The following is a 22,003-nucleotide window of genomic DNA, read 5'->3' on the forward strand; positions in this document are numbered from 1 at the left end:
TTTCTGGATAATCTGCAAATAAGGAGAATAGTGTAAATAAAAACAGACACACAACCTTTTTTCTTCCCAACAGCTTTATGTAGAAAAGTGATATTCTGTTGCAATCTGAACATTAATGTACAAATTATCCTTTTTTTTTTTTTTTTTAAATAAAATATACATACATTAAAATCTTGTTAGGACTCTACAGATGTTCAACAATATACAATAAACTCTGTGCATCAACAGATTACAAACATTTCTTTGAAACAAACTAATATCAGATAAGAAATGTCCCTTACAATAATGCTGTTCTATATCTATACAAAGAGCCAAATAAGAATTTATGAAATTATAACAGTTTATTTCAAATACTGGACTGTACAGTTTTAGTGTTCAGCTTCAGCGTGGAGAAAATGAGGGAGAAGTCCTCTGTCTAAGAGGAGCCTTGTGTCAGGAAGTGCTGAAAAAACTCCTGAGTCTTCCTCTTCTCTGCAAGATCCTGTTTTGTAGGTGACCTCAGGAGCAAGGAGGCAAAAATGGTTGCTAAACAGAAAAAAAGGGAAATAATTTTTATCAACAAGTTACCAATTTGTTCTTCTTCTTAATTGTACTTTTTCTATTAGCATTAGCAACACATTCAATAATGAAAACAATTAGTCATCTATGTGGGGTAAACATTTTCCAATGCTTACAAAAACTATCTTATTTACACAAAGTATTACAAAGGGAGCCAGTTCAAACTGTCCATGAGTCACAAACATAACCGCATAATTAACATGATTTTCATTCATTTCATTTTTTTTTTTGCTTTATTTATTAGTGACTCCTCACTTACTCATCATGCTGACTCAAGCACAAAGCAACAAAATACAATTAGGAAGTGCAACTACTTTGATTTCTTACCCAAGATGTTGATATCTAACCGATTGCTGGCCGAATTCTTCAACAGCTCACGCAGAAAGGCAGCTAAGTAGTTGAACACATTTTGATGGCACTGAGGTAGCATAGAAATAACCTGAAGACAAAATGCATCACCTTAATATGACAAAATCCAAAGATTTAATTGTGTAATTTGACACGTTTGCAAGAAGACTAATGGTTATCAGCTGTGGGCTATTAAACTCACTTTCTCACACAGACTGGCACTGGAACAGCTTTCTAGGCATTGCTGGTAAAAGGTGAAGGGAACCACCGGCTCTGGTAGAGCATCAAGAAAGAGAAGCAAGGCCTCGGCCACTGAGTGGTTGCTTCCAGCTGCAGGTCAACAAAAGTCAAGGAACTGACTCTGGAGCAGAAACTGCTTCTTTTTTAAATGTAGTCGGTGCAAAATAAGACTGAAATATACTCTTACACACTTTTAAAAGTTTAACCATGAGACTGACAGATACAGAGTAGAATTCACAGAAATAAAAGGGCAAAGTGCCAACAGTCAGCTTTAATTCAACAGTTTATATCTCCATCATCTGATAATTGTAGCAAATGGTCCTGTGTCTTTCTCCTGCTGCATTGTTCAAAACAAGAGGGGAAACAAAGGGCAGATTATGATTGATATGGATGATTATTCCCTCTGTGTCTGAAAAATCTCACCTCTGTTCCACTCATTACTGTTTTGTATAAAACCAACTGTAGAAGAGTTCAATGACAAACCAGCAGAAAAAAAACATGGACGGCAATGTAATAATTAACAACATTTTCCTTAGAGCTCAACATATTTTTTCACTCATGGTTATTCAAACGTAAAGAAGGATACGGAGAGAATCTGGCATGCCAGTGTCGAGACAATCCCTTATTTCTGCAAACTCAGTCCGGAGCCCAGGTTGCTGAAAAATGTCTTCCTGCAAATAAAAGGACAGTAAAAAAATGACTATATAGAAAATGGTGATTCAACATTCTAATTAACTAGTTTGAATTTGAAGATCGTGAAGAAGCATTAGTATTAATTTCAGTCAGTTAAAAAAACAAAAACAAACGCAGTATGATTAGCTACATCAAAAAACAGGCTCACTTGGCCTACAGAAAAATGCTCTTATGGTTTCATCCACAGTTCAGCTGAGATGAACTCAATTAAAATTAAAAAGCACAATCCTGTGTGAGAATTACCTGAATCAAGGCTTTTAAAAATATTAATTCCTCTAAGTCTCAACAAACCTCCTAAGAGTTATTTGGCTTGCAGTCTCAACTGCAGAGTCTCACCAGTAAGTTGGTTTCCTCAATCTGAAAACGTTTATTTAGTTTAATTCCTGCAGTGTTCTTCAACTTGTGTTTATTTGTGCAGTCGGAAAGATTACAACAGCTTTAAATAATGACTTTCACGACATGTACTGAGAACAAGGGCACCAATAAAAAACTAAATAGAAGAACAGTGTTTATAGATTTTATAATAACACCCAATGAGAAATTTCAGCATCATATTTCCTGACCTGTTTGATTGCATTGCGGAACAAGTGATCCACCATCATCCACAGTTCTTTAGGAATGTCAAGAGGCTTTTCAGTTTTTGCTGCATTCTTATCTCCAGACATTTCCACCTGACGCAGAAAACAAAAAGAGAAGAGCCAATCCTTAATAGAGAGGAGATATTTCAAGGACACCGTTGCCGCCATCCACGTTCAAGCACTCACCAGTTCACGGAGGACCTCCGGCGGCATGTCTTGGATGGGCTCCCTTAGCTGACACAAAGAGCGAATGGATGTGCCGTAGCAGCTGGGCATGTAGTTGCCTGCCACAGAGATAAAGTAGTCTTTGCCACGCTCCAGGTGGAGCACCAGGATGTCTTCTATCTGCTCCTTTCCAGAGTTAAGGTCAGGCGCTGTTGAGCGGTTAACAAACACCTCAAGCTCAATGTCCACAGAGCCACCTAGGTGTAGAGAAAGATGAACACACAAAGTAAACAGGTGGCTGGACAGTCATATCCCATGATGTACTAGCTACATCACCAGTGAGTTGTAAAACTGTGACAGGGTTACTGCTGACTTCGTGAGGTAGTGCTGTTTGAGGACAGCATCAAGACATCTCTAATCTGTGCTGAAATGTCATCTTCTCATTTCAAGTCAGAGTCAAAAAGATCAGGCCCCATAGCTTGCGTTGTGCTTCTTTCTACTTAATCTCCTACTCACCCTGAGCGATAAAGCCTTTTGGGGGGTTGGCTGTGAGCCAAGGCTTGCAGTACGTTGGCTCATTCGGCTTCTGGATAAACTCAAACTGGCACGGGACCTGCCCGTCATTGAAGAGGCTCAGTGTCTCTGCCTGGTGCTGCATGAACTTCAGGTCCTTAAAGTGAAACTGAAAGGATAGAAAAAAGTTTCATTAGGCTGGATGAGGAGGACGCTTCTCTGTTTCATGGACCGGTAAATGTATCCTGTAAAGCGCTAGATTAGACTCAGAGCCCCAGATCAATACACAGATTCATTAGTGGTGGTTTACTTACTGAATGACATGAGTAACATTATCAGAGGAATATTTACTGCACGTTATTCGACAGAGATTTTAAAGATCTTGTTACACTGCATGTGACAGAAAGTGATAGGAATCGTTACCTCTTGCTTGGACAGGGTTACAGATGGGATACACTCATTCTCCATTTTATCTATATTGCGAACAATCTCTTCAAAGGTCTTCTTATAGTCGTCAGCATTAACTCTCTTAATCTGCAGGGATAGACAAGAAATGTGTCAAGGCATCTGTGCTGTAAAACTATTAAATAATAACTCTAGATAAAAATGATGACTAAGTTCAATTTCAATGCACGTTTCATTTACTGATCATCTCTTCTTCCCTCACATACTTCAAAAAATGTTTACTTGAGTTTCAAAAGGCTTACCACTGAATCTAAACACAAAACAACAACAAAGTGATACTAAGGATAGAGGCTAAAGTGCTTACCCCTGTGACCAGCACAGAGCTGACTGGTTTGTGGTCACTGGTCTTCAGAGCCATGTGACTCTGATAATGTTGCTGCTTGATATTCTTCCCTCTCCACAGGATACGGTCACACCAGGCAGGTACGCGGCATTTCTCACTAAAAGCAGAAGAATAGTCGTAAAGTATGTGTATTACATATTGTACTATATAATGTCTTTTATCAGCAATGGGGCAAAATGACAGATGTTTTACAACATGTCTGTGCATGGTTAAACAAAATAAAATGAAGGGAACTTTCTCGTGACAATGTCAGATTTCATATTGTAATACACTCTCCATTAAAAGGAAGTTATTTTAGGGTAGCAGAGCATGTAGAAAGATGACCCTCTCGTATAAGACCAGCATGTAAATAGTGAGAGGACTGTTTGTAGACTAGAAAGCTTTCATTGACATTAAATATGGTAAGGAGGGGGCAGAGTGAAGGATGAGGAGGATTTACTTTGTGTGTGTCACAAAAAAAAACAACAAAAAAAACAACAGGTGTAGTTAAATATAACCTTAGTAAATGATCTCCTCTTAAACATGAATATACTAGTATCATTGAAGCATAATCCCCTAACATGAGGTCCCACCATGATTTCCACAGTCACACTGTCATAAGACGAAGTTACCTTGTGTCCCACATGTCAGAGCCGGTGTCATATTTGTAGGTTGGCTGAAAAGTAATCTCTCCTTCAACAAAGCCAACAAACACAGCCTTCTCATTGATCTGCCTCTTGAGCTGAGGACAACATGTAGCAGGTAAGCGTCACTCATCAACATGAATTATGAGTAAAGACTAATTTAACAGCAGAAGAGAAGGGACCGTTGATATCACCTGATCGTAATTGTGCAGTGTTTCAAAGTTCTTCTTGCTGATTAGCTCCTTCACATATTCGACTTCAACGTCACTGAGCCTGTAGTTCAGGTCCCCAATCCACAATACCACACTAATGAAGGAAGCAAAGACAAATTAAGTAAGAAAAAATAAAGATATAAATTGAATGTGATCAAATAGTTCAAGGCTGAAATCGAACAATGTTTTGTAATATCATTTTCGGCCACAACAAAGCAAACTAATCCTAAACATAAATCCAAATAAACAATGGAGGCCAAAGCAGATTTATAATTCAAGGTTTTTTTTTTGACAAAGTCTTAATCTGGTCGAAAAGCTCCAGCAACACTTGGTTTAAAGAACAACCTTAATTAGACCAACGCGTTTCGGCTTGTTGGATGTCCCTGATGAAGGCCACAAGCTGAAACGTGTCAGTCTTTCAAAGCTTTAAAGAACAAGAGCAGCTGGAGCTTTTTGACCTCTTCAAGCCTTTTCATTCTGCCTGCACCTTGGGAGTTGGTGAGGTTGCGCCAAAAAAACCCTACTCTGCTTCTTCAGAAAGTCTTAGGCCCCGTGTCCACCTGAGGAGTTTTCCCTGGCAGAAAAGCGTTGGCTGTCCGCTCAGGAGCGATAGATTGAAGCATTTGTGTGCTGAGAAAGAAAAGCGCTGCACATCCGTTCTGTCTCGATGACAACAGTCTGTTGACCAACGCCGCTCTAAGGCCGACACGACTCAGTGACTTTTAAATGTATGTAAGACGGCAAAACTACAGGGAATATCATACATTTTGAAAACCATTGAAAAAAAGACGCTGACGCTCATAAAAAACACTAGGTGGACACGGGGCCTTAATCTTCCATTGAGTTGCTGGGACATGACTTTTAATGTAAATGATGACACAACAGGTTTCATACTCATGCTTCATGATGGTGAGTGGAGGCTGGGTAGGGTCAAGCTGGCGAAACAGGAGACGACTGCAAATGTCCCTGTAGTCCTGATTGCGTCTCTCATATTCTTCGATGTGGGCGGCTAAATGAGAGTTGACTACGCAGATATCAGAGTTGTGGAAGCGAAAACGGATTGCAACAGCACCCTTGTTTCCCTGTGAATAAATGAGTGATTGAAAAGATAAAAGGGAGAAAGTGATGAAGTGAGAAACATTGAAACGGCACAACTATGAAACCTATATGCTCCTTTGCCCGACAGTAATCAGATATTAACCAAGACCTTTAATACTCTGCATGTTTCAGAGGATCGTTGGTGCATTCCATAAAACCAGTCTCTCTTTCAAGCAGGAAAGGATAGAGCAACCTTACAAAAGGCCCCACTGGTCACAGCCAGCCATCTGCTCTGTGCTGCAGGGACTGCTAAGTAAGCAAGGCCAGAAAACTAGACAAGAATAACTTATTATGCTACACTGCATGAGGAATGGAGTTGGGAGTTACGGGAAACAGAGCCTCATGAATGAATGCGTTCTAAATTCAAGAGAAAACTGAAGGATGAACAAGACTTTGAACAACACTTTTGTGCACATTACAGTCATATAGGGCTTTCGCACCTTTCACTTTTGATATTTGCCGGAGGAGCTGTATGTGTGAACACAAACAGCCACATTTTTGAATAGTGTGTATGCATGCTACCGCTACGATCTCAGTGCAAGTAATTCACCAGGTGCGTTACGTTTTCTGTTCTTCAGTATGTTGTTCTCCACTCTTTTGTCGATATTGTTAATACATCAAACTACACATAGCATTGATATAAAGGCAAATATTCTCATAGCGTCGTATAGCGGACAGTTGCTGCGTCGGCGTCGTTCTTTCTACATCACGTCTTACCTCAGGAGAGGTGCTCCCAATGAATGCAAGGCATCTTTAAGTTTGCAGAAACAAAAGACATTTCATATAACACCACAGAAGGGAAGTAGTTAAAAACATAATTTTTTTTGTGTGTGCTATGACAAAGAGGAAAAGACGTGGACGAATGACATCTTCTCCGTAGTGTTACTGCGCTGTGCAGCTCGTTTTTTAGCATGGAGGTTGATCATTGCTTCTCTGATGGAGGTGGAGGTGTTAGTGGATCCACAATATTGTTGTCCATCGCCAATGTCTGACAGTCTTTGACTACTGAGTCCTATTATTATATCAATAAAGTGTTTTTACCCCCAGGCATGCTGCTGCTCCTGCACTGCTGTGAACGAACACACAGCTAAAATGTACACAATGTGTCACACTGGATATTTTAACTATGACAATAGAATTCAACAGCACAACACTTCAGTGCTGTTTAGAAGAAAACATCATTAGAAAACAACAGCATATCCATGAGCTGGGCATGAACAAACAAGACCTGCATTATCAGCCCTTACCATCCTTCCCATGATGCCAGTTCCCACAGTCTCAACCTCCACGTCAGAGATGAACTCTGCATGCTCCTTCTTCACATAGAAGATCAGCATGATGCCCACCAGTCGCACCAGCTTTACCTGGAACAGAGGAGGATTGAATTAACAAATGTCTTGACATATGAGGAAGAAGAAAGAGACACAGTAGTTATTGAACCTTCAAATATGCTGGGTATTTTTATTTGATTGGTAGCAAAGAGGGGTACCAATACCCCTGTAGCCACATAAAGAAGGCATAATGTGCTGTGCTTCTTCCATCAGCATTTTTACTGAGTTTTAACTGCAGTATGAACAACGGAATTATTTCAATTTCAAGACGTTGCAGAGCCTGTCTTATCTTCAAGACAAACAGAAGCAAAATAATATACTAAATATGAAGCTGTTGGGCGTGGGGGAGGGGGGGAAAGAGTCTGAGAAGCCTCTCTGACAGTTCTACACGAGCTAACACTCAGTTATTAGGAAAATAAGTGTCAGTTGCAGATCAACAGAGTGTGCTTTAGTCAGCAACAATTGCGGATGAAGAGGTGACACGTCATAATACTGGCTCCTTAAATTACAGAAATCGTCTAATCCTTTCGAAGACTTGAAGAAAACAGCCTCGCCATGAAATGAAGAAGCTACTAAGCCCGAGTCAGCACTCTCAGAAAAAAAAAGAAGAAGACGAAAGCAAGTAAGGAGAAGAAAAAGAGAAAGAAAGATAAATGTGATTACGAACATGGCTCCTGAAATATGCAGGGCTATCATGACCGTTCCATAGGATGATGCTGTGAAATAATCCTTGTAATTTGATGATATAGATTGAAGTAGACAGTTATTATGGATCATAGACAGAACCTGTTGGAGGTACCTGCTACTTCACTGTAACATGAACATATTCCTAAACATATAATTTGCCTGCAGTTTCAAATATAGTATACATATATATTTTAACTGATCAGAACTGAATATGGTACCAGCCTTTGTGCTAACAACAATTCACACGTCCTTTACACAGAGTACGGGGTATACAAACAAGAAGAGTATACATTTTATTGCAATGCCAGTTGCTTCCTTTAAGTCATTGGATCTTTTTTTAATTTAATCTGTGAAGGTTAAACTGCTGAACACAACCATGTACATCTCAAAAAACGTATATTTGCCACTGGGAAAATGTTATGCATTCATTCCTAAAATATCTTGTTTGCTTTTTGTATGAAGAATCGGGGTGATACTGAGTAACGAGTTGGACAAGAAAAAAGACAGTGCCCTGAAGCATTCACTGGCAGTCTGTGCAATAACATTGACAGTCAAAAATACTCATTATTTGTCAAGAAGTGCTGTAAATATAAAAAAAAAAAAAAAAAAAAAAGACTTCCTTACTAAGGCATACTTGACATCTGGATGCAAAGCCTCAGTCACAGCCTTCGTCCACTCCAGCTCTTTTGGGGTGTCATTGAAGAAAAAAGCCTCTTTGCTGAGGTCGAGCTCCTGAAAACTGCCCAGAAGGACAAACAATGAAACTTATTTGAGAGGTTGACTCACATGTTCAAGCTTTACCCCAGTTCTTTCATGGTATTGTCAAACTGTTCCAAAAGTAGCAATCTGAAATGTAGGCAGGATTAGTTAACACTTGCAGCTGAATCTGTGGGTGGGCTTGTTCTCCTACTTAAAACAGGATCAATGATGCGTACACCTCTCAAAGGTTCTAGTAGTATATCTCTTTCATTGTAATGGGATTAGGCAAGGCTATTCCCCAACAAGGTGATTGTGACTTACCCCACGCAGTAGATGTCCGGGGGGTTGAGGGTGCAGCTCAGCCAAGGACGGAGACTTTCCTTCGGAATCTGTCCATTCACATTATACGTGCCGAGGAAAATGCTAGATGGAACAGGGAGAGATCAGGACTGGGCGTACAGGAAAGGAATACAGGGTCACAGATTGTTTGAACAAGTGGTTACTATTTTGAGTTTATCCTGCTGACTGTGAGGGTCTGCAGCAAACATGCCTTTTCAAGAACTTTAAATTCACACCAGTGGGAATTAAAATAATGAATCAATGACCTCCATTTCTATATATATAAAAAAAAAGATATTAATGCTTCACTGCAGTACCTATTAGCTCCTATGCAGACATTTTGTTACATGTAGGTTGAAAAGCACAACCTTTTTGCAGCGATGTGACTATTCATCTAAAGAGCTGGTATACTCTGTCAGAACAGCTTCAGAACTCCCCTGCCTGCAAGAGGAGTACACAATGCAAAGAGGCTCTAAAGAGGTATTAGTTGACCATCCAGCAGCCCCTCTGGAGCTTTAATGCTCGTTGAAGAGCGTCATAATTGTGAGAAAATGGTAAGAGGGTCATTGAGATTTATTCTGGCATTTCAGAAATGAGCAGGAAGCCCTCCTCTCTGACCTCCATAGAGCTGCCTCACAGGAGCTCTTCTGTGTGTGTGCTGACTTTCACTCTGCACTAGAAAGATGCTGAAGCTCTCTTACAACAAATATCTTAGAGAGTTGCTTATCTAGGCCTTTTTCCCCCATATGTGCAGGTCAGCAGGGATTTTCATTTTCACATTCTTGGAATTGACTGTAATATGAGATGAAAGCAGGGAATGCATGTGCCCAAGCAAAATGTGCCGTTTTGGTTTATCCGCTACTCCAGCTTATAATACAGTCATCACCTCCTACATTTAAAAAAGGTATTTACACATATGAAAAGGTAAGTACCTGCACAAATTCTGGATGAGCTTTTGTGTATACTAATGGTACATATATAGTATACAGTGTTTCCCCTACCATTATATTGGGGGGGCGGCCTTCAAGTGTTTGTGTAGACATGTTTTTCTATTGTACACTGTATGACTGATTCCATTCACCTTCATATCAATATTCATTTTAATTATTTTCTTTACTCTAAGCAAGGGTGTACATATCAAGGCACAGATCTACCAGCAGGAGGCAGTGTGGTTCATGATGCTGACTCATAAAAATGCATCCTTTTATATTAAATTTGGACAACAATAAAAACTGAGCTGAAGATCTGAGGCACAGCATGATAGTGCCCCTGGGTTTTTTTTTAAGGCATCTGAGGTAGTGGTGCTTGATATAGAGAAGAGCTAAGTACACAGAAATACAAACCCACAGATGTTGACTCATTCTTTTTACATAACACGTCTATGAAACAAACAGCACTCACAGTAACACTGTGGGCTCACACACTTCTCCTGCACAAAATGTCTTCAAAAAAAAAGTTTTAGACTCGGTTCCATATTTGGAACTGGACAGCAGAGACATTACTATGTCGTAGGAAATATCCTGAATCGCCTTCTAAACTTAAAGCCTAAGATTTATTTGCAAAGTACTGTGAACAGAATAATCCCTATAATGCAGTTATAAAGCACTGGTCAGAGGCCTTTTTTTGGTTTGGGTTAAATGCTTTCTCATTCCTTTTCCTAAACACTTTTAACTTTGTTTCATATTGAGAAAAACTATCAGCTTACAAGACTGGGAATCAATATGTTTTGTTTCTTTATGAGTGTTTGAAAAATCTGTGACTTTTGAAACAATGTGCCAAACATGCACAAAAAAATAAATAAATAGAAAATGGGCAAAACAAACATTTTAGAATAAAATACCTGAAATCCTCCAAGTACGTGTAGAGGTCCTCATTCTTCAGCAGCTCACACTTGATGAGGTTGTCTCGCAGGCCAAACTGCGGCATGGCCAGTATCTGAGATTTGTTAGACGGGGTGTGGCTGGAGGAGCGCACCAGGTCATCCCGGTCTTCTCGACTGGAGATGGCTTGGCTGAACACGGGAGAGAAGAAGTAACAGTTAGACGCGGGGGGAGAGGAGACAGACAAAGATAGAAACGGGGTCACGCTTGTGCAATTTCAGAGGGAAAAAATGATCAGTAGGTTGAGCATTTGATAGATTTTTCTATTTGTGTCGACATGTAGAAATCCTTGTTGACATTTAGGATACTGAGCTCCATCTGCATCCAACCATGCAGCTGCAAGAAGCTAATAATAAAAACATGGCATTAAAGAGACATCACACTCGGCTTCAGACTAACAGCCTAATGTACAGTAGTAGATCACTACAGTGACAAACTCTGGCTTTGCAAAGAAGCTCAATATCTATGCCGTCAATATGGAATGCGGCTAAGAGGAGAGTACGAAATGTAATACCCCTGGAGCCTGTAATCGTCCAGGAATATGCTGTAACTAACGTCCATGTCAGAGTATAGGCTCTATTCCAAGAGAGGCAGCAGTGGCTTCCAGGTTAAACAACTGAACAAATATGCATTTTAAATCAACCCTCATCACCGAGCTGCTTCCAGATATGTACACAGTATAATTATAAAACTGGATGAGAAGGGTACACAATTGATCTTAATTGTGTTTTATCTTGTGGTGCACTTTTACTTTACTCACTAAATACATAGCAAATGTTTTTGGCTTTACCCAGTGCAATCTCAAAAATAACCCAATGATACTCAGTAATACTGAAATATATTTTATTTTAACTTGTGAGCTAACCTGTGATATTTTTAAGCCCTAAGGAGCAATATTTTTGAAAGTGTAACCCTGCTTTAATGTTCAGATTTCTACCAGTAGTTTCACACTATTTCACTGATCTTAATGTAAAGTGATTGCATCAAAAATACATACATGCACCCAGCAAGTAGGGTACATCTACTGCTCATATAATACTGTTAAGAATGCTAGATAAAGATCTATGTAACAATGCATACATGTCAAATACAATATGCTAAAGCTATCAGGGTGCCTCGATACATCTGCAGCATGGTGCAATAAGAGCAACAAGCCAGTTTTGACCAACAATCCTTTGCGCAGCACGGAGATGTTAACACTGATTAAGCCACAGGAAGAACATATGCAGATGTGCTAGCGATTGCAACAGAAAGAAGATAAAAGTTCAACGCTCAATGTTAGGATGAGGTAGTAATATATTTGTTGTCTTTGTAGAGCACTTTGTAAGTTGATTTTGAAAAGTGCTCTATAAATAAAGACTATTATTATTATATAGAAATGCATCAATAGTGAAAATAAGGGCCAATACCAAAACAACAACTAACAATTTAGCAAATTGCAGATTTTGATGCCCGCGGTTTTTCGTTATTTGTTGGTAATTATTCATGCCTGTTCTCAAAGGAGCTATGAGATTTGATATATTAAAAAGATTGCTCTTAGCCTCTCTTCTTGAAATGTCACTGGAACACCTCAACAAATAGAACAACTTTCCCAGAGACGGTGTAAGACTCCACACACTGCTGTCATTTTCTTTCACGTTTCAACATGAACACAAGACATGACACTTCTTCTCACCAATCGTTGCGTACCACATTATTTGCTAATGGGCCAAAAATGAATTAAAAGAAGTTCATGCATTCAGCCTGAATAAAGAGTTCTGGTTTTGAAAGCTCCCAGGAGTGAAATTTAACAAGCGGCCTTACCTCTCTGTGCTGGAATATGCTTTGGACTTCTGTGTGACGCTGTTAGAAGCTTTCTCCTTGTCTATATTTCCCTTTTTGTCCGAGGATTTTTCTGTTTGAGAACAGCAGGAGAGAAAAGGAATAACAACAAAGTGTTATTAATATTCATCACAGAGAGTTAACTGGTAAATATTATAACACAGATCTGATGCCATGTGCGTCAGAGCTGCGTGCACTCTGAATGATAAATATCATGTTTGAAGGAAGCTAGTTTTACTGATGGGAGATAGTGGCATCAACATTTTTGAAAATCTGCCCTTAGTAATGACAGGCTACTGAGAAAACCCAGCCCTGAACAACCCCTTTCCAACTCTCAAATTATTATAATAGATAATAAATGAATGATGACATAGAACAATAACAAAAAAGCACAGTAACACACAAGTCAATAAAAAGTGCAAAGTCAGGTCTCAGTTGTTGTGTCTAATTGCCTGAAGCGGTGTTTTGCAGCTGGTTACAGTTATTGCATCCTAAGTAGCTGGATTTAATGGGCGAGTGTGAGGTATGAGACAGCATGGCCCCTGTCTCCTGGAGCTTGGCAGGCAACACAGCTGGCTCCTCTGAAAGGCAAAGCCAGGCTCTATGAGCAGGAACTAAAACTCCTTCAAGTTAAAGCAGGAATCAGGATACATTATTACGAGTGCACCTGAGCAACAGTAGTGCTTAATGTCCCATTAGATTATTTTTTTTTACAAGCTAGCAAGACTGCTTGTAATTGTTTTTACTTTCATGACCTCTCTTTGTTAGTTTGATTTCCACTTCATCACTTAAAATGCGATCACACGTGTGACAGATTTAGTCTGAAATGTATGGAGCTTTCAACTTATCAACCCATGGCTCGAATATGCTGCTGACATCTACTGATCTAAACACAGATATCATGAGTAAATATGTCAACATTATTGCAGCCTCTTCGCTTTAAAAAAGGAATGTTCTTATCACTCAAACTTTAACTGTGCAACTTGTGTAACAAACTCTCAGAAAATGTCAAAATGTCGGCTTTGATAAAACAAAAAAAAGAATAACAACGCATAAAAGGTTAGGCTACACAGCATCTACTTTAACTATCATGAAATGATGTTGCATTTCTATTGCAGTGACTGTTTTTTTTTGTTTGAACAGGAAACTGACAAAGGGAGATGGCTCTTTGTTTGACCGATAAAACCGACACCAAACTGTGAAAGCTTCACTGCCCACAGAAAAAAAAACTCCACATGTAACTGTCAAATTGTCTCCAGAGTTATCCAACCTAACCTACAAAACAAGGAATACATTTGGGTTTTAAGTTTAAGCCCATTTTAGAGTGAACAACACCGCATCGGTAAAGGTGGAACAACAGTAATCAAACACACGTTGTACTTTACAATGCAAAGAGTCTTTAAGTGCATTCACAATGAAAATCAATTAAATAAACACACAGACTGGTGGTGACTTAAGCCCTGCTTAATAAGAAAATATTAATATCTCAAACTGCACCTAACCAGCATCTGTTATTGATCCTGGGTCCTGACCACATGAGGGTCCTGTGTGTATTATTCAACATTACTTATGGAGTATGTTACATTCCAACACATGCTTTACTTTTACTTTTACAGCTTATGAGCTTAACTCACTTACAACACCACAGCTGGGGGAAGTTGCACTTACTATCTTCAGTTTCACACACCAATATATCTTTCTATCTGTGGTTGATCGCAAGTCAGCACAAACGCCTGTTATATCAGGATTCATGCACTACTGAATTAAAACTAAAACAGGGGTTACTTTGCACAGAGGTCAACATTGCACAACTTCCCCCGATGATGATGATGATGATGATATAAAACTACAGGTGATAAAACTGCATGAGGGGGGGACGATTGTTTTAAGTTCTGTCTTACATGTAGATTTAAAACTGCATCATCATAATAAAAAACCCGTGTCTGGGTTTGAAGTTCATAAATAACAGAGAGGTTTCTCTTAAAGCAGAGCACACTTTAGCTCCTCTCTGTCACTTTGCGGGCGGAAGAAAGTTTTTCATTGACAGCTGATTTAAAGCTAACATGCTAAGTAGGGAGGGGGAACAGGCAGATAACTAAACAGCACATTGCCTCAAGTGCAAAACAACAACAACAAAAAAAAACAGGAATTTAATAAACGGGGAAACAAATGGGTGTCAAAAACAATCGTTGTAACGACACCGACACAACAGGTGTGTCGTTTTCTGTCACATAGCGGACACTTCCCATCATGAGCAGCCTCTCTAATGTTAGCATACGTAGGCTAACATCAGCTGGAGCTTGACTTTAAAGGCAACAGAAGACACACAAATAAGAAAAATATATATATATATCTCAGGCGGAACCATTATTCCGCCCCACGGTCACCGACTCTCTTGCTAATTTTGGCTAAAGTCAGCTTCTTTAAAATGTGAACAACCACTACTTACTAGCCTTAGCTTGGAAGCTAACAAAAAATAATAATAATTGGACTGGATGCTAAATAGTGACGCAATGGCGCTCTCTGTCACCACCTCGAAAATCAACTAATGTTTGAGTATTTCACATACCAGAGTCTCTCATCACCCCAGACATCTCCCTGCACCGCTCCCACGCATTCTGTGCACAAGAGCAATGTCCAGTCCGGTTTGAGACCAGCCCATGCTAACCGGAGGAGGAGTTTACTTTGCTCTGCTGCAGACAGGAAGGCTGAACCAACACAACGACACTAACTGTGCAGAAAAACACACCCGGAAAATGCTTCATCACATCAGTATTAACAATCAGGAATCAGGAAATGAAGCTCACTGACAGACAAAAAAAGAAAAAGGAAACAGCCTTGATCTTATGTAACTTTGAAAAAAAAGGTGGCAGGCAGTGTCCCTTATTGCTTCGTGCAAGCCTTCGTCATGTCTAATTTGATGATAAACTGCATGAAATCTGTTTGAAATGATCCATCAACATGATGGACTAATTACACAGAGATCATGCTGACATAAAATGCATACAAATTGTGCATTTACACCATAACTCCATACATAATCATGTTGCCTGTTCTTGGACTAGCCGACAGCTTGATTCATTTACTGGGCTTTTTTTTTTAAAGTCCTTAATATTTTGGCTCTTGTTTGATTGTTCACTTCTTATTCTGCACCAAGAAGCAGCAGGTTGACCAAGTATTGTTAAAAGTCACGCAGTCCAGGATCAAAATAAAGGGGATCTTACTTTTGTCCAGCAGTAGCCTATCAAAGCAGTTAAATTGGGAGGCTATGGCTCAGTTGGTTGAGTTGTCACCTCTCAATCAGTCGGTCAAGGGTTCAATCCCCAGCTGAGCAACATGTCCGATGTGTCCTTGGGCAAGACGCTTAACCCTGCATTGCTCCCTCTGCTTTGGTGGTGGTGTATGAATGGATAATCTCTGATGTACATTGCTTTGGATAAAAGTGTCTGCTAAGTGAATTGTAGAATTGTTAAACTGCATTACACTTTCCATAAAAATAATGATAAAATCCCTGTATAGGCTACATTTCCATTGATTTGCTGTGTATTCTGTTTTAATCCTCCAAGTTTGACCATTTCCTGACATTGCTTGTTGGTTTTGCATTTTATGTGCCCCTGGGCTGCACCTTAAACGGTGTTGAACAAAGCAAAGTTCACTTATCTTCTTTCCTTGCAGGCATTGTTACACATGCGTTCGCTGGCAAAGCTCTTATGTTATTACTAATGCTCACAGAGACGGCTAAGACTGCTCAGTTTAGTTCTGCCACCTACTGTCGGGCTTGCTGGCTGACTTGGCAGCCATGTTGGCTTGCACGGCTAAATGCCACACTTACATTGTATATATTATTATTGTTATTATTATTATTTGACTGTTTATGTTTAATTTTAATATTTTATTGTTGGCATTCATTGTGGACAGCAAAGACATAATTTCATTGTACAGGGAAACATGTTTCCTACTGTGCACATGACAATAAACATTTTGAATCTTGAATCTTGAATCTAATTCAAAGGAGCCATAACAAATGTTATCCCTGTGTCGCAGGGGCGTGGCCAGACTTTTGCCCAACTGGGGCACTGACTTGAGCAGGGGTGAACTCAAGTTTGTGCACAAACATGAATGAAGAGCAATTATTCACCACTTTTGTATGCACTAATCACATCGACTTTTAAGTACAAGATAATGGCAACACATATAGGAGTACATCTTTGAAGCTTAGTTCTTCAATGACTCAAAATTCACAATTTAAAGGATTTTAAAAATGGAGAAAAAAACACAGCCTGAATAGTGGATTTCAACATAAGTCCCACCTCTGGCAAGGCAAATAGCCTAGTCTAGGATTTTGGGGTGGCACATGGGGTAACCATGAGATTTCAAGGGGGGCCACCCCTGGACACACCTCTAGACATGCTCCTGTTCTGTCAGCTCTGCTCAGATGTCACTGGTGTCGTGAAGACTTGTAGGGGAAATTTGTAACAATTCGTATGCAAGTTTGGCAAACTGCATTCAAAGGAAGTGGCACTTGCAAAACCACCCAGTTTCATTATGCAATCCTTTGTAGTCGACTTTTATCAGGGTGGTGGTATCTATGCCAGAACAGAGCAAACACTAAAGCAACGAGGAGCATTTCCTGTTACACACTGCATGAACCTATTCCAATGCAGTCAAGTTTGTGGATATGGACACAGTGATTGTGAAAGTCTACAAATAGAAATAAGATGTCAAACCTGTTTTCCGGTGCTGGTTTAATTTGGTAATGGTGTTGCCGAGGGGAGTAAGGGTTTGTTTGACAACTCCCTGGCCTCTGGAGGCTCTTCGGTACTTGCTGATCCATTCAAATTTGGGTTGCTGTGTTGGAGACTTGCACACATCTGAAGAAAGGCAGACAGAGGGAGAGCGAGGAAATTACAATATATCAGGATAGTTTATAGTAAAAACATTTCCGGCAACAGTTTCATTCTGCCTGTTTATAAAGGAGTCTTGTTTGTATAAACATCTGTACTGTTCACTCGTAATACCACCTTTACACTTCGTATTACACTCTTAGTTTAAACAAAAAGTTCCAGATGCAGTGCAGTAAAGAGAGCTCACATGTGCTTGCTTACCTTTACCTTTTTTCACACTCCTCTTTTTGACAACAGCAGGTGCCACTTCCTTTAATCTTTCCATCACTAGTTAAAGACATTTGTGGCTAATCTTAGAGTGCCGTTGAAAAAAAAATAAAGCACATCTGTCTTCGTCCATGCTCACGTGGGGTTTCCCATGTAAAAAAAAAAAGAATAGCGAGCCAGAGGCGAAAATGACACATTCCTAACAAAGCCGATGCTCTTCTAACCTTTCAGTGAACAGCTCCATTCAGAAGAACAGGATACAGTGGGAACTTCAGGAGAAGAACTGAAGAGGAAGTTACTCGTGCTTTTTAAGCCTGTTTTTAATTTCTGTGACAAAGACAAACTCAACAAACACATCCAAACTCCACCCATTCTCTCCGCCCCTCCCTTTTTTTTCAGCAGCCATGTGTCACGCACAGCCAGTCATTGACAGGTGAAGTGATGCTACTCGTTTGTAAGTTTTAAAACTGATTCAACTTTTGAATCCCAACAGCTACAGATACAAGAGTATCACAAACATATTTGTGTTTTTATTTCAGCTTATAAACTCATCTTCCCTTTTAACGGAGGGCAAACTTACAAGAATGAAAGTATGATATTATTTGCAACATAATGTGACCTCAAGGACACTTAAGACTGGCTGAGCAGGTTTCTTCCAAATGGGTTGTTGGACGAGAATATTTTGTGGTTGTTCAGACAAAATTTCCCTCCTGCTACGTTCAGAGAAAAGGAAATCCCCAGATATAAAACTTCCACACCTAAAAAAAAAGTGTATTAAGACACTAAATACACTACTACACTAACATGTACAGATGTGACTTTTGTAATGTTACTTTTAATCCTTTACTATGATGAAATACTGTCCATGTTTGTGTTCCTTTACTGCTTATTTGCAGTTTGAAGAGTGCTATATTTGTCAGTAAAATGCAACACAACCAAATATATTTCTCCCCCCACAAACTTTCTCTCGGATTTTTCTGCAAGGCTGCAAGAATCCCAAATAAAGGCGATGACAGCTGGGCGTCATGTCTCTGAGGGCTGACCTACCACTCCACGCTCTGTTGACCTCACTGAGGAAGAGCCGCGAGTGAGACCCAAAAGGAAGTCTGAGCTCCAGCTCCTCGTCCTGGAAGCTAACCCTCACCCTGGTATCACCACCTAGAATCGGATTAAAGAACACAAGACAAGAAAAAGAAAAAAAGGGCGCTTATTTCAGTCCCTTCTGTTGAATATAGTTACGCATCACAGTATGACTGAGCTTTTCTGGAAATGAGGGCAACTCACCCACAACTGCAAGCTCCTCTGGGGAAGAGACTACAAAGGGAGAAGCATGAGAAATGTGTGAAAGCACTTCAGAGAAATGACTGACATGCTGTTATTACTGGAAACTATATTTAACTCAAGGAACATGATATTATGTGGTGATTTAACTGTCAGTCTGTTTTTAATCATAAGAAAAGAAAAGAAGGCAGCTCACCCTCCACAACAGAAAACTCAAGGGAGATGGGTAGGATGTCCTCCAGTGACACGTCGTCAGCAGTAATAGCCATCCTCCGATGGGTGTAAATAAAGATTCTACAAAATATTTTTGTATGTTAAATTCAAACATTTCGGAAATAATGTTCTACCTGATTTTCTTGGCACTCTGACTCAACTGTTTTTATCTTCAATTTTAAGGCACTTGCAGGACTGTAAACACTAAAGACCTGCTGCAGTTTTAAAGCCTTGCAGCTCTGCAGTACAGTTTCTACACAGCATGCCATTTTGGTGACTGTGTCACACAGGTTGCTGCAACTCTGTAGTCATTTTCATGGCAGTTTGTGATGATATCCTGTCTGTAGAAGATGTGACTGACACTGACCTCATTATAAAAGTTAGAACACAAACATAGTGCTACAAAAAAAGGGGGGCTGATTTATACAATTTATAAAAAAAAAAAAAACGTACGCATTTTCTTTTGTAGACTCCACCAATCCCAGCAGCCGGCTCTCTTCAGCGTCATCAAAGAGGACATCACATTGGACAGCATGTTCACAGCTATGTTAAGGATATATCAATCAGGACTTTTAGCCTACTGTTATGCATAAGTGAACAAACACATGTGTGTTGTGACTTTTACTCATGAGAATAAAATAGTTTTGCATCCTTCTCCACTGTGTGTAACGAGAGAGCAGCTGCAGCAGCTGGTGGAACAAAGTTGCCATCTTGCGGATGAAAGGTCTTCCTACAAATGTTGGACCATGTTTTTTTGGGAAGTCACACCCGACTATCCTGAGCACCAAACTACTGCTGTGAAAACACGAACTGGAAAGAAATGTATCACCTGGATTGAAATGACAATCCTAGTGAGGTTGAAGGCTACAACACATTTACAGATTAGTAAACCATGTGGCAGGAGGATTTAATCATACAGGCCTGTCTCAGCACTTTGACAGTCTTCAACACAGTCGCATTTCAGTGTAGTTTGAATCAGGCAATTCTCCTTTTGATGTGACGTTGATTCAAACCAAATGCATGACGGTCTCAAAGGATACTATGACGCAGTTTTCTTCCCTTTCCAAAGTTTCTTGAATTGCGACGGATTGATCCATGGCGATGACAGCTCGTATACGGCTAAGTGACAACTTCGGTTCCCACACGAAAGTACCCGGAGGAGTTTTTGAGTACAGGACAATGATATCTAGCTCAAGTAAAAGTTGAACGTACAGCAGGAGGAGAGAGTCCCTTGTAATCCGACATTTTATTCCCTTTTCGGTCCAGATGTTTTCTTCTTCTTCCTCCGCCCGACCCAGTCTGACTGCCACGCACTGATTCAGAATCGTTGCGTGCTGCCTGAGTGACGTCACACCTGGGCTGTCATCATCAGCTCGGTTTTGTTTGGATTAGGCTTTAGGCCAGTGCTCCAAGGAGGATTAGCGCCTACAAAAGGGCAGTATCCGTACTAATTACACAATTTTATAGACGCTTTCGGGGAAGTTTGATGAGGTCAAATGGTTTCAGGGGTGTTTTATAGCAACAGGACGTTATTTTTCTATTGGCTGTCAAGAGTGGAGCCGAATAGCCTAAATGTGGCACTTTGCATTCATTGGTCAGTTATGTTGTTCTGTAGCCCAGTAACCTTTGCTCATTTGCGACAGACCAAAATAGAGGAACTGACATAGATATTGACACATTTTAGCCTAGATTTATTTTGGCATTAACCTAAAAAGCTCAAGGACACTTTGACCCAGATGAACTGAAGTAGGTTATAATAGTCAGAGTGCCTGATTCTAGAGTCTGTTGGGGCCCTATAGGCAAACTATTCACAGGGGGCCCCTCCAACCAGCATTCATTACCATTACAGTATGTGACAAATAATCTGACTCTGATTAAAAAGTGTGAAATGTGAAAAAAGATATATTTTCTAAATATTGATATAAAAAAACCCATTAAAAACCTCAATTTTCATAAACAAACTTTGGTTTTCCCAGAGATAATGCATGCAATGCTTAGCAGCACAACTAGAGTGTGTGCCGTCAGATGGGGCCCCCTTAGGGAGGTTTCCTACTGTCATTGCGCACACATTTTGCTCCTCGATTCTGTGGCTGAAAGTTTGTCAGCCCTTGGGGTCCCCCTATGACCTGGGGCCCCAAGCAGTTGCCTGCCTTGCCTAGGGACAAGCAGCACCTCTGGCCCTACCATTTCTGTTGAGGCCAGATTTGACGAGGAGATTTGGGAGTTTTTTATTTATTTATACAGGCTAATGATAATATGCTTTTTTTTAGAGCAGTTAAAAAAAGGTCTGTCAAAAGTAAAAGCCGCACACTAAAGTAGAACCACATATACTAAGAGGCTGCCAATAGCCAAATATAGCTTACCTTAAAGGTTTGAGTTAAAGTTCTTGTGTCGCATGTAGTTAATCTATTATCCTATAATGACGTTAAATTGTCAATATTAATAAATCAGTGAACACATTGCATTTTTTTCTGAGAGTAGTTAAGCTAATTTGGACCGTACAGCTGGAAATGACCCTTTAGAGGGCCTCTCAAAAGGACCCCAAAATGAATCTGTAATAGTTATGAATAGGCATGAGAAAGTACGACAATGTGACATAAACATTTAAAGTCATCATCATGTTCTTTTGTCAACCTTGGTGTAATTTTCCATGGGGGTTTTTGTGTAAAAAATTATAGATGTTTTAACTCTGTAATGTTTCAAGGATAAAATTTCTCTTGGTGGTATACATCTGAAATACGGAAGGCTTTTTTCACAAGGGGTCACAAAGCCAAACAATTAGGGAACAACTGGTTTAGCCACGAT

General features: G+C 39.8%; 1 protein-coding gene across 1 annotated transcript; it reads right to left on the reverse strand.

Annotated features, from left to right (window-relative positions):
* Positions 1 to 55: 55 nt before the first annotated feature.
* Positions 56 to 20,521, reverse strand: inpp5b (inositol polyphosphate-5-phosphatase B). The gene is made up of 23 exons (XM_065958160.1): positions 20,238 to 20,521; positions 19,652 to 19,730; positions 19,182 to 19,279; positions 18,989 to 19,018; positions 18,752 to 18,862; positions 17,321 to 17,464; positions 12,576 to 12,666; positions 10,733 to 10,903; positions 8,875 to 8,976; positions 8,479 to 8,593; positions 7,084 to 7,200; positions 5,633 to 5,820; positions 4,721 to 4,832; positions 4,515 to 4,624; positions 3,865 to 4,000; positions 3,519 to 3,629; positions 3,099 to 3,264; positions 2,604 to 2,839; positions 2,403 to 2,510; positions 1,733 to 1,817; positions 1,109 to 1,236; positions 886 to 997; positions 56 to 525 (listed from the first exon to the last, which is right to left on the reverse strand). Exons 1-23 carry the CDS (start codon positions 20,293 to 20,295, stop codon positions 416 to 418), a joined length of 2,718 nt encoding a protein of 905 aa, XP_065814232.1. The 5' UTR covers positions 20,296 to 20,521; the 3' UTR covers positions 56 to 415.
* Between the last annotated feature and the right edge of the window lie 1,482 nt (positions 20,522 to 22,003).

This window comes from Labrus bergylta, chromosome 8, assembly GCF_963930695.1.
Source record: "Labrus bergylta chromosome 8, fLabBer1.1, whole genome shotgun sequence".
NCBI lineage: Eukaryota > Metazoa > Chordata > Actinopteri > Labriformes > Labridae > Labrus > Labrus bergylta.

Coding starts and splice junctions, on each gene's coding strand:
- inpp5b (XM_065958160.1), bottom strand. CDS start 20,295: ATGGATCAATCCGTCGCAATTCAAGAAACTTTGGAAAGGGAAGAAAAC. Junction 998..1,108: donor GTGCCAGTCTGTGTGAGAAA/GTGAGTTTAATA, acceptor TTTTGTCTTCAG/GTTATTTCTATGCTACCTCA. Junction 526..885: donor GTTAGATATCAACATCTTGG/GTAAGAAATCAA, acceptor TTTTCTGTTTAG/CAACCATTTTTGCCTCCTTG.